Source organism: Phyllostomus hastatus, unplaced genomic scaffold (assembly GCF_019186645.2).
Source record: "Phyllostomus hastatus isolate PE091 unplaced genomic scaffold, TTU_PhHast_1.1 phas_contig_86, whole genome shotgun sequence".
NCBI lineage: Eukaryota > Metazoa > Chordata > Mammalia > Chiroptera > Phyllostomidae > Phyllostomus > Phyllostomus hastatus.
Genome location: NW_025333977.1, coordinates 94,487,152 through 94,500,311, shown reverse-complemented (window position 1 = coordinate 94,500,311; position 13,160 = coordinate 94,487,152). Strand labels below are relative to the sequence as shown.

Sequence of the window (13,160 nt, the reverse complement as noted above, 5' to 3'; positions counted from 1 at the left end):
TTTTTAGAGAGAGGAAAAGGGAAGGAGAAAGAGAGGGAGATAAATATTAATGTGTGGTTGCCTCTTGCATGCCCCCTGCTAGGGACCTGGCCCGCAACCCAGGCATGTGCCCTGACTGGGAATCAAACTGGTGACCCTTTGGTTCACAGCCTGCACTCAATCCACTGAGCTACACCAGCCAGGGCTAAAATCGCCCTTTTAAAATGTACAATTCAGCCCTGGCTAGTGTGGCTCAGTGGATTGAGCACTGGTCTGAGGACAGAGGTTGTGGGTTCAATCCCGGTTAGGGCACATGCTTGAGTTGCAGGCTGGGTCCCTGTTTGGGGGTGTGTGAAAAGCAACTGATTGATGTTTCTCTCCCTTTCTTTCTCCTTCCTTTCCCCCCTCTCTGTAAAAAGAAGTAAATAAAAACTTTAAAGTATACAATTCAGTGTTTAGTATGTTCACAAGGTTGTACAACCATTACCACTGTTTAATTTCAGAACATTTTTATCCCTCCAAAAAGAATATCCATGCAAATTATGAGTCACTCTCCATTCCCTCCTCTTCTCAGTCCCCAGAAACAACTAATCTGTCTTTACAGAAATCTTATGAAAGATAGTCAGCCAATCCTCACTATGTACATATTCCATATATTTAAATCAGCCTATTCGCTAAAATTCATTTGTAGTTCCAAAATCAATATTCTCAAGTGTTTTTGTGGTCATTCATGGATATGCACAGAGGTGAAAAGCTCAATGCCGAAGTGCTGTCTGGTGTTCCTAAGTGCAAGAAGGTTGTGATGTGCCTTACGAAGAATATGTATGTGCTTGGTAAGCTTCATTCAGGCATGAGCCATACTGCTGATAGCTGTGAATTCAATGTTACTAAGTCCACAATATATGCTAAGTAGTGTGTCTTGAAACAGAAACACACATAAAGCAAGGTTGTATATGAATCAGTTGACAAAAATGTTGTGATCAGAGGCTTACAAAAACCTAACCCTGTCTTTTGCGTACATTTATTCAGTGTTTACAGCTTTATAGAACCAAACTATCATTAAGAATCAAATGTAAATAGAATTATACAACATGTGATTTTTAGCGTCTGACTTCTTTCATTTAGCATAATGTTCTCAAAGTTCAATGTTGATGTATCTATACTTCATTCCTTTTATCTTGGCTAAAAAATATATTGTTGCATAGATATACCACTTTTGTTTATTCATTCTTCAGATGATAAGACATTTGGGCTGTTTCTACATTTTGGTTATTATAAATAATGCTGCAATAAACATTCATGTATGAGTTTTAGTGTGGATGTATGCTTTTAATTTTCTTGGGTATATACCTCACACTGGAATTGGTAGGTTAAGTTAACTCAATGCTAACTTTTAGAGTAATTGTCAAATTGTTTTTCAAAGTGCCACACACACCACTGTACCTTTCCAGCAGCAATGTGGAAGAGTTCCAATTTCCCCACAGTCTCACAACACTTACTATTGTTTATCTTTCTGATTACCGTCATTCTTGTAGGTGTGAAGTGGTACCGCATTGAGCCTTATACGGTAATTTAAAAGTAGAAGTAGAAGAAAAAAAGATAAAGAAACAAAAGGCAGGAAGTTAGGAAGGAGGGAAAAGAGGGAAGGGAAAGGGAGGAATGCTGAAACTCTACCCTCAGCAGCTGAATATTCAATTGTTTAAAGTTGACTGACTGCGTCTGTATCTTAGGACCCTCACTCTCTTGTTTGAACACGGGCTTTAACATGGACATTTACCTAACTTTAACTTGTGATCTTGTTTTCCTTTTCTCTGTACCTAGTAGTACCAGGAGCCAAGGTTCAAAGTTGATATCTGAAGGGTATCTAGGGGCCCTTAACTCTCTAGAAAAGTGAGAAAATTCTTACTTAGTATGCAAAATTAGAAAGCATTCAACTTACTAAAAAATCTACAAACTTTTTACCTAACACATTCAACTCACCCCAGAAGCAAACGATTTTTAGACGCACAGTGAGGAAAATGACTAGGCTTTTATCAACTTTGCATCCTAAATTCTTGACCAGTGCTTGGTATAAGCAGGTACCACATAAATGTTTTAAAGAAAAGTATTTTTCTTAAAATAAGGCTGGTGTTTGTCTTACCCTCAAGGGATTTTCATTGAGGTATGGAGGCTCTCCTTCTACCATCTCAATAGCCATGATACCCAAAGACCATATGTCCACTTTGGGGCCATAAGCTTTCCGTGTAACCACCTCTGGTGCCATCCAGTACGGCGTGCCAACCATGGTACTTCGCTTGCTCTGCTCAGGAGTGATCTGGGCACAGAAACCAAAATCAGCTAAAAAGGAAAAAAAAATCTAGAGTTAATGGTGTCCATAGATGTTTTTATCTAGTGTTCACTTTAGATGACTATAATTACATTTGACTACACAGCCACTCGTTTCTTAAGATTGTATTAATAAAGCCAACCACATTGGGTTTACAAATATTTTGATGATGTTACATACGCTCACTTTTTCGCTTTTACTTCCCATAAGCAGAGAGCAAATTATCAGGAGGTATTTTATTCTAGACAATTAAATCTAGCCAGAGGGAAAAAGAGGTGAAGGAGGTAGGAGAGGATAAAGAAGAGATAAATGGTGATGGAAGGAGACTTGACTTGGGGTAGTGAACACAAAATATACAGATGATGTGATATAGAATTGTACCCCTGAAACCTACATAATTTTACTAATCAATGTCACCCCAATAAATTCAATAAGAAATTCTATCCTACAGATTTTAATAAAGTTGAAAAAGGTCTAAAAGAAAAAGTCAACATGCTGTCAAAAAACTAAACTAAAATTCAAACTAAAACTAAATTCAATTCAAAACTAAATTAAAAGTAAAAACTAAATGCTGTGAATCAGGCAAAGGTCAGAAAATGGTAACTATGTTGGAAAAAAAGAAACAGAAGCTAATCACTAAACATTCAACTTGGCAAAGTCTAGAAAAAGAGCACATTTAACTGCAACTGTACCTACAAGATGTGAACCTGTATTACTCCAATCACCTCATTTTAAACTAGCATCCAGTTTAGTATCTAATACTTTTCATTTAGTGGCAAAGTCAGGATAAAAATCTAGAATTTTTCCCACCCTTCCACTGTTAAACCTATTCTCTTCCATACATTAACTACTGTCAACATTTGTTTGTAAGCTTCAGACTTTCTGTTATACATTTACATACATACAAAAAATATCTGCGAATGGCTTGCTTCTTTCTACCTAATTAATACAGTTTTAAAAATAACTTTAGAGATCTTTCCATATTAATACATTGATGCACCTCATTATTATAACTATATCAAAGAATATAAAATTATCGTTAACTACCCTGGCTGACATTGGCTCAGTGGATTGAGTGCCGGTCTGGGAATCGAAAGATCGCTGGTTCAATTCCTAGTCAGAGCACATGACTGGGTTGCAGGCCAGGGCCCCACTGGGTGTGTGCAAGAGGCAACCTATCAATGTATCTCTCACACATCGATGTTTCTCTCCCTCTCTTCCTCCCTCCCTTCCCCCTCTCTAAAAAAAAAATAAATACATAAAATCTTAAAAAACAAAATATTATTAACTTATTTAACCATTCCCATAGTGCTACACATTTAAGATATTTTGGTTTTTCTTCACAGTGCTGCAGAGAACATCTTTGTACTTGTGCATATGTTTAGTAATTCTGTAGAAGCAAATCATAAAAGAATTGTTAGGTCAAATATGACTACTGATAGTGAAAATGAAAACTTATAAAAAAACAGATATTGTTCCTAGTACCTTATAAGAATTAACACAGATCATCCTTATGATAATTCTATTAAGATAGGTACATTATTATCATTTCCACTTTATAAACGGGGAAATTGAGGCATTTAATTTTTTAGATAACTTACCCAAGATCATTCATCTAGTAAGTGGAAGAGACAGGATTAAATATTATCCAAAAAAGTCTAGTTCAGTTTATATTTGTATTAACCAAAATTAGACATTTTTAACTTGCCTACTAAGATTAAGAGTAGTAATTTTACATTTCGACCATCTAATAGAAACTAGACCTCCTTTCTTGTGGTTGCAGGTTTGATTCCTAGCCTATGTTAGAGAGATGTTTAAAAAGGAGCAAAACTCAAGCAGAACAGACAAAAAAGTTTTTGGTTTACTAATCCAAGAAATGCCTTGAGTTTTGCACAATTGGATAAACCTTGGTAGAATTTTTTTACAGAAGTTTTTAAATCATATAGAGGGCATGGTCAGAACTGAGAAATTACAGCTAGTAGAGGAAAAAAAACTTGTCATTTCCCCCCATGACTCTTTTTCCCCTTGTCATCTCTGAGGTCAGGGTCACATAGCCCTCCCATGATTAGGCCACATTGCTAAATCCAATGAAAGCTGAACAGCCTGACAAAAATCTCCTAAAAGACAGAGACAAATTCAAGTTTATCTTTTGAAGACAGCACCAAAATTATGACAGTCCTAGGCACTGTTCCTCAGTGTTTTAGATTTAAAATAAATTTAAAACAACATACATTTATTAATTTTAGAGACAGAGAAAAGAATAGAGGAAGGAACCATCAACTGGTTGCCTCCCACATGTGCCCCGACTGGGGACTGAACCCACAATCTAGGTGTGTGCCCTCACTGGGAGTCAAACACGACCTTTCCCGTGTATGGGATGACACTCCAACTAATTGAGCCACCCTGGCTGCAGCTCAGCACTTTAGATTTTTAATCCTCAGAAGAATTCTTTGAAATAGATACTATAATTTCTGTATGTTTAAATGAGAACATAAACACAGAGATTAAGTAACTCACCTAAAATTATTCAGCAAGCACAGCAGATTTGCTATTTGCTGCCCAGTTGAGAGTCCATAATCTTTACCACTGTTCTCCCTCCCTCTCCATATACTGTCATAAGAATATTAATAACAGAAGTTTCTGCTTTAACAAAAGGCAGAAAAGTATAATAAATAACAAATAAATGTTAAGTGCTTATCTGTTACTCACTAAGTTTAACTGATCCTTCCATCCCCAAAAGCACATTGTCACTTTTGATGTCTCTGTGGATCACTTGGTTAGCATGTAAAAATTCCAGCGCCTGTAAACACTGAACAGAAGGAAAAACCGATCAATGAAACAGTCTCTGAAAAGTGTAAGGGAGGTTCACATGTAGTACACTTAGGGTCTGAGCATTCCTTCTAGTGTCTAGCAGAAGATACTCCAATACTTACATTTATAAAGAAAAAACATCCTTTCATGTACAAAGTTATAAAAATAAGACACCTTAATAAGATCCCCCATCTCTCACTTCTGGTTTTACCCAGAGATAATTATTAAATGATATCTTAACACATTGCATACCGCATAGAAATCTCTAAGACATACGCCAGGGACCGCACGTTTTTGGGCAAACTGCATGTTATTTAAATCATCCTACAGATCATAATGCACTTTAGGTGGTGTTTTTCAATAATTATAACATTTTTATTTACAAAAACAATTAAACAACTAATTAAACAATTAAAGTTCCTAGTACTTTTTTAACGTATGGTACTGCATAAAACATTTTCTTCTATGAAAAGGTACCAAACAAAATTTATTTAAGTATCTAGATTCGCTCCTTTTTCCATGGGCAGCACAAACTCTGCAGGCTCTCGTAGGAAATTTTTCTTTCCACTCGCTGGAATACACATAGGTTCATGCTGCTTCATATCACCTGACAACCTTTTGGGTGGATCTTTATGAGGTGCTCTCCTTGCACCCCCAGGGGAAGGGCTGGACAGATTTGTCTCTGGTTCTGGAGAGCCTTCATTACTGTCATCCATTATCCAGTCTCTCGCCACTGATAGCAGAAACTGTTCTTCATTTCCTCTTGGCCCTTGTTGATAGTTTCTATTTCCTTTTTCATGTTGATATCATTTGCAATGAGCTCACTGTAGCTTCCCTGTAGTTTCTGGTAGCTCATTGTGAGCTCATTGAGCTTCCTTACAATCACTGCTTTGAACTCAGTATCTGATAGTTGAGTTGCCTCTATTTCATTTAGCATTCTTTCTGAGGCTTCCTCCTTTCCTTTCATTTGGGAATTGTTTCTTTGTCTTCCCATTGTTTGTGGGACTCTTCTGATAGCAGAACTGTTTATACTTCATTTTTGCTTGTGAATTGAGGCGCTGGAAACACTAGAAAACTCTCCAGCAGTCCTTGACAGCGCGCGAAACACAAGAAAACTCGGAGTGGTCCTTAACAGATGGCACTCGAAACACAAGAAATCTCATGAGCAGTACGAAATGTGTTAACCAGTCCTATCATTCAGTCTTCAATATTTTCATTTATAAAATGATGGGTAGATCTGTATAATTTCTAGGCCTTTTCAGGTTTAAATGCCTAAATGTATATAACACTTGGCAAACACATGCACAAGGCTCTTTAGAAATCACTTGAGCAGTAAAGGATAAACTTGTGATTATTCCCATATGAATCTCAGACACTCAAGTTCAATCAACATGCCATGAAAAGCAGGCAAGATCCTGGGTAGTCTGGTTCTATCTAGTTGTTTATCAATGTGATGTAAGATGTTTTCATTTCTTCTAGGAGGACTTTACATAAAGCTATATCTACAATCTAGATGCCAATGATAAAGGAATAACTTTCTTCTTATGCTAATGTTTTAGAAAGCACTGAGTTCAACATGAGGAAAAACTCTTCCTTAAAAGTAAAAATGAGGTTAGATTTTAAAAATCTGCATGTCTCTATATTTTTAAATATAAAGTGTATGTAAATTGTAAACTCTAAAAAAGTTGTGTTTTTATTTCTTACCTTCATCAGAGTAGAACCAAAAAAAATCTGTACATCATTTAAAAAGAGTAAAAATATTCAAAATATTCTATCATTCAAGAAAAAAAAAAAAACAGATAAACTATGTACATTATTACACTACATTTACCAAGCATTTAAACAGATTCCGGAAAAAGAACAAATTCCCAGAAAAACACTTGTACAAATACAAACAAACTTGCCACAGTTGAAAGAACTCCTAAAATAATTTTATAAAAATTATGAAAAACTATTAGAAAAACGCCTGGCTGGCATAGCTCAGTGGATTGAGCGTGAACTGTAAAGTGTTGCAGGTTCGATTCCCAGCCAGGGTACATGCCTGGGTTGCAGGCCATAACCCCCAGCAACTGCACATTGATGTTTCTCTCTCTCTCTCTCCCTCTTTTCCCTCTCTAAAAATAAAAATGAATAAAATCTAAAAAAAAAAAAAAAAACAAAACTATTAGAAAAACAAAGTAAGTATAAATTCTTGTTAAGATTTATCAGCCTTTAAGTAACCAACATTTTTTTGTTAAGAGTAATGTTATTAAACTATCATATTCATTAACAAATATTTATTTCCTGCTCTACTAAAACAACCAAGCAAGTTGTGCCCCTTAGGTGGGGAACAATTAAATCAGAATTAAAGTTTTCCCAAAACCCCCATTATATGTACTATTCCCATCTGAACAAAGTTTCCAACTCACTTATGTATCACTATAGAAATGGTGACAGCCAAATCAAAGAAAACATTAACAGTCTTAAAAACTTTCACAATTTTGTCCTTTGTGACAATGATTCCTAAGATATTCAAAAGTAGTATCACAGTTTCAATGACAATAAGTAAATCATTAACCCAAGTCTCATTTGTAGAAAATGTTAGCTGAAGGAAGCAGGCTTGGTTTACACAGGTAATTTAGCAGAATTTAGGATTTAAAAGCAAACAGCTTCTGCACCTTCAATGAGATCAATAAAGCCAGAAGCAGATGTATTAACACTTGAAACTAGCATGCGTCCTGCTTTGCCCTAGAGTCCTCATTTCCGCTGTTGAGTGCTGCATTAAACATCTTGTTTACACAATGAATTATAATGATCACAGCACCGAAATTCACCTGTGAGTTCAGCACTTCAAAGGTCCATGCTTCATTCCAAAATGATCTTACATATAAAGGGCTGAAATTCTCATGCAAAATGAAATGGTATGGGGAAAACTTGCAGAGAATGTGTACAGAAAAAAAGTATCTCACACAATAAAATTAACCTGTGTGGAAAAACTTTCTCTTTTTTTCATCTCCTGCTACCCATAATTTATCAATGGGAACAAACTCACCTCTCTGCATACGGCAGCAATCTGTGCTTCATCCATGCAGGTTTCTGTTACAACATCAGTAAGTGATCCCCCAGCAAGGTACTCCATTACTACAAACAATTCATCTCCCACCAGGTAACTTAAAAAAAGAACACACACAAAATACACTCATACTTTTACTTTTTCTAAACACATGGCACTGTATGTTCAGAATTCACTGTATGTAAGAATTCAAAGTTTAGATATTCTCATAACAAAACTAGAAAGCTGGTAGCTTTGAGAAGTAGGAAGACAACTGGAAAGCTGCTATGTAACACCACAGAAAAATAACTAAGGGTGATTACGATTTTCCTGAATAATTTTAAAGTTTGCCAACAAGTGTAACTTGAGGTAGATTTATTCATCCTGCTTTACAGATGAAGAGACAGAAGTCTGGAATGGTTAAGCATAGCTAATAAATGACAATGAGAATCTGAAGCCAAGCATAAACTGATTTCAAAGCTTATAGCTTTTCTTTCTGCATACAAAATCTTTTTTTAATTGATTTTTTGAGAGGAAAAGGAAAGAGGGAGAGGGAAAGGGGGCGAGAGGGAAAGTGACGGAGGGAGATAGAGGCATCAATTTTTGTTCTACTTATTTTTGCATTCATTGGTTGCTTCTTGTATGTGCCCTCACCAGGGATCAAGCCCACAACCGTGACATACGGAGACGATGGTCTAACCAACTGAAGTACCTGGTCTGGCCCATCATCCAAAATTTTTTTTTCTTTTTTTAAAAATATCCTCACCCAAGGACATTTTTTCATTGCTTTTAGAGAGCGAGAGGAAGGGAGAAACAGAAAGAGAAACATGAATGTGAAAAACCTCAATTGGTTCTCTCTCATAGTGTCCCAATTGGAGATCAAACCTGCAACCTGGGTATGTGCCCTGATCAGGAATCAAACCCGTGACCCTTTGGTCTACTGAATGATGCTTCAACCAACTGAGTCACACTAGCCAAGGGCAAAGAAAATCTTTTTAGTAACAAGGTAGTATCTGGGGTTACTTTTTATAGCCATGGTGGGCCCACTGGCTTCTTGTGTGCTCAAACATCCAGCCCTGGGATGTAGGTAGGGTTTGGTGTGGCTGTGAGAGGCTACTGGGGTCTTGCCAAAATTACTGTACATCTCTCGGCCCTTTTGAGGACCAGAAAGCAAGATGTTGTCACAGCCCTTGGGGGAGTCCAGGGCCAGCTGATTAAAGGTGAGGATCTTGCCCTCGGCCTGGAGAATGTGGCTGCTAACATCAAGTGCACAAACCTTCAGTTTAGGCACCTCCTGGACATGCATATCATTGGTTATAGTCCCTACAATCTCAGTGGTTTTGCCCTCCCTACTCGGAAGCTGCATCTTCCGGATCATCTGGGAAAGGGACAGAGGTAGTTGGTTGGTGCAACTCATCAACAACCTCTTTAGCACCACTTGGTTGAAGGTGAAGTTGTTTCCTCTGGCTAGAGACCTGTATAGCTTGACCAACAGCCTTAGGTAGATGTCACGGTTCTTGGGTTATTTGTGCTGAAACTTTTGTCTTTATTGTGGTGGATGCTGACTCCCATGATGGCACCTTCTACTCCACCACATCTGGAAAATGCATGGTTTTTCTTAACTACCATGATATAATGATTTAAAATACTATTTTTAAAATGCTCCTGGAATGTTTATTTCTATGAGCAAGGTCCCAATTATTAGGGCTAAAGTCTAAAAATGGATTATCATTGCTCCATTCAAAACAAATTTAAATGTGGAAGAAAATCACCGATAATCACCTGTCTCTGCAATAATCACTATTATAATTTTTATTAATTTTTATAACTCATTCACATGTAACTGCTTTAAAAAACACACATAATTGTAAAATATACTTTTTAAAGAAAAAATCCTCAAAGATGTTTATTGATTTTAGAGAGAGGGAGAGGAACAAACAGAAATATTGATGTCAGAGGAAAATATCGATGTCAGAGGAAAATATCGAAGAGCTGCCTCTTGTATGTGCCCTAACCAGGGACTGAATATGCGACCTTTTTGGTGTATGGGATGACATTCCAACCGAGCCACATGGCCAAAGCATAAGATATGCTTATTATTAACATTAATTCCTAAATTAAATGAGTTTTTGACAAGATGTACTATTTACCCATGAAAGCATCTAAAATAAAAATTCATCTACAAGTTTAGAAACTGTGTGACCCATCACCTGTTAGTCAAGATATGAATCACCTTCCCTTAATGTTTCTACTTCTGAACCTTTGTAACTAATATGAGCACCAGCAGCAATGTCCTTCATTTAATTGCCCTCTCTCACTTGTCAACTGGTGCCTATGGAGAAAAGGGGACTGTTCAACGGCAGTATGCAACTTTTACCTCTCTTTCAAGCTTACTTTTCAGCACAGACATTCTACTGTGGTCTAACTAAAGTGGCTACCCCCGCAAAGCCATGAAATTTAAAATTTCCATATTTTTGTCCCAATGCTTGAGAAGTATTCATTATTTACCTGTCCAAGAAATTAACTATGTTGGGATTCTTCAATTCTTTCATCACTAGAATCTCATTAATGATCAATTCCTTCTTTGGCTGTTTCTGTAAATTAATCTGTTTGATGGCAACCTATGATGGAAACAGAATTAAAAAAAATCAAAACAAGTTTTCTAATTCTCTTAACAAAATTACAAATACCAATCAGGTAATAATAATTCAATTTACTGTAAATATTATACAGTGAAATTATAATTTACTAGTTGGCAGTACTTTTATTTCCATACTGCCTATGGCCATGCTTTATAACACAGACAGCTCAAATATTTTTAAAGATTTTATTTATTTATTCTTAGAGACATGAGAAGGGGGAGAAACATCAACTTGTAAGAGAAACTTCGATCAGTTACCCCTTGCACATTCCCTGACTGGAGACTGGGCCCACAATCCAGGCATGTGCCTTGACCTGGAATTGAACTGGCACCTTTTGATCTGTGGGATGACACCCAACCAACTGAGCTATATCAGTCAGGGCAAGCCCAAATATTTTTAGATTTCTCTTGAAATTGATTAACCAACTCAAAGACAGCTCAGTGCCTAGAATTAATTCTCTTTTCATTCCAAGACAGGAAATTTAAAAAAATATATATATATTTGCTTCTTTATAGAACAACACATTAAGTCCTTCTTTTTTCTCCTTAGTAAGACAAGTGTTCTAAAATTACACAGAATAATTCTTTCACCAGATTCAACTGAAAAAGCGATTTCTATTGATTATTCAGAGGTTTCTCTAGTTTCCTCCTATACTAAAAGCTAATGATAATACCCAGAACAATGAAAAAGTAGCTACCTCCTGTCCCAATGCCACATCGGTAGCAGTGAAAACTGTACCAGAAGCCCTAGGAGGAAAAGAAGACACAGCCAGATTTAAGGTTTCTAAATCACCACCATTTATAATATCCAAAGACTTTATATTTAGAACAAATGAAATGGGATTAAGCATTTAAGACTTAACATCTATAACAAGAATAAAAATAAAAACAAAAGCAGAAAAAAAATAAGAAAAAGAAGCAATCCATGTGTCTAAAACTTATGTTAGAAATGTTACAAATTTCATACCTACAAAAATGTAAGAAAAAGATAAAGGAAGGAAAGAGAAAAAGCAACATATACTCATGGATCTGTCTCCCTGCTTAAAAAAAAACAAAGAATTACAAATAAACTTGAACGTTCTTGTGTGGCCTTTCCAAAGGCATCCTACTTCTCTCCCAAAAGTAGTCTGTATGTGTTGTTCATACTGTATTTCATGTACATCAGTTCCACCCATTTCTCTATACTTTATCAAGGACATAGGTGTGTATCACTACAGAATATATGTAACATAATTCTTAAACTTCATATAATGATTTCACTATGTATTTTCAGCAATTTTTAAATTTAATATTGGATTTGGGATGGTCATCCATATGAAATAAATGTTATTCTTGTTTTTTTTATTGCTTTTTGTTAGATGCCATTCTTGTTCATTCATAATTATTGATATTACATATATTAATAAATATATTAAAATTTATCATTATTGTGCTTAAAAATGTTAAGATGACTCTCAAAATCTTGTTTTTAAAACGAATGCTGCAACTGAATTTAGTTTTTTAAAAGAATTTCATAAGGAAACTTTCAAAGAAAGACTTCAGCTCTTTCTAAATTCACAGAACATTTTCCAGAAATTAACATTAAAAATCCCAGATGTTCATTTGTTCCCAAGTAACAGAAAAAGTTCAGTTAATATAGTTTAGAAATACAAATTACTAGAAAAAAACACAGTAGACTCAAGATTAGTAGACTCAACATCAATACTTAATGGATGTGATTAAAATGCACATTTTTATTGCCTATACTCTTATAGCACAGGTGTCAAACACAAGGTCTATAGGCCATATCCGACTCTTCACCTTGTTTTTATCTGGCCCGGCACCTTGTTTCTACCCGGCAGCAGCACCGAGCTCCTTGCCCCTAGTTAAGGAGTAGCTGCATTTATACAGTCCTAAAATGACATTCGGCCCTTTGAAGGCAACTGCAAGGCTGATGTGGCCCCCCATGAAAATGAGTTTGACACCCCTGCTCTTACAGTCTTTTAAGTATTTTTAATGAGCAATTTTTCCACCCATCTAATCTCTTACCACCAATGGGCAATAACACTTAAGAAGAAACAATGTACCATTGGGGCTAAGCAGTAGTTTTTTTAGAAGCATCTAGAAATAAATGCATTACTTATTTACACAAATCTAAGGATAACTCATAGAATCCTGAGAGTGCTCAATGTCAGCAGGCCAAAGAAGTAACCATGCAGTCCACCTAGGAAGGATTGTGATAGTATGTCACAAATACTTACCCTTGCCCAATTTTTTCATATCTTGTGTATTTTTTCTTAGGGTCACCTATGCTTACAATAGTTCCTGTTTAAAACAAAACAACAAAAAATTATAAGCACCATCAAGCATTTCAAAATTGTAAATTAATTCTG

The 13,160-nt window shown here is 36.0% G+C and overlaps 1 protein-coding gene and 1 pseudogene across 4 annotated transcripts in view; both read right to left on the bottom strand.

Annotated features, from left to right (window-relative positions):
* Positions 1-13,160, bottom strand: part of PAK2 (p21 (RAC1) activated kinase 2) — a 91,093-nt gene that overhangs the window by 9,999 nt on the left and 67,934 nt on the right. For all 4 annotated transcript variants that reach the window (XM_045851066.1, XM_045851064.1, XM_045851065.1 and 1 more), the window contains 6 exons: positions 13,029-13,092; positions 11,487-11,535; positions 10,656-10,768; positions 8,148-8,265; positions 5,015-5,114; positions 2,120-2,316 (listed from right to left, as the gene is read on the bottom strand). In XM_045851066.1, coding sequence (XP_045707022.1) covers positions 2,120-2,316; positions 5,015-5,114; positions 8,148-8,265; positions 10,656-10,768; positions 11,487-11,535; positions 13,029-13,092 — 641 coding nt within the window. The remainder of the gene's footprint in view (positions 1-2,119; positions 2,317-5,014; positions 5,115-8,147; positions 8,266-10,655; positions 10,769-11,486; positions 11,536-13,028; positions 13,093-13,160) is intronic.
* Positions 9,167-9,719, bottom strand: LOC123826922 (annotated as a pseudogene).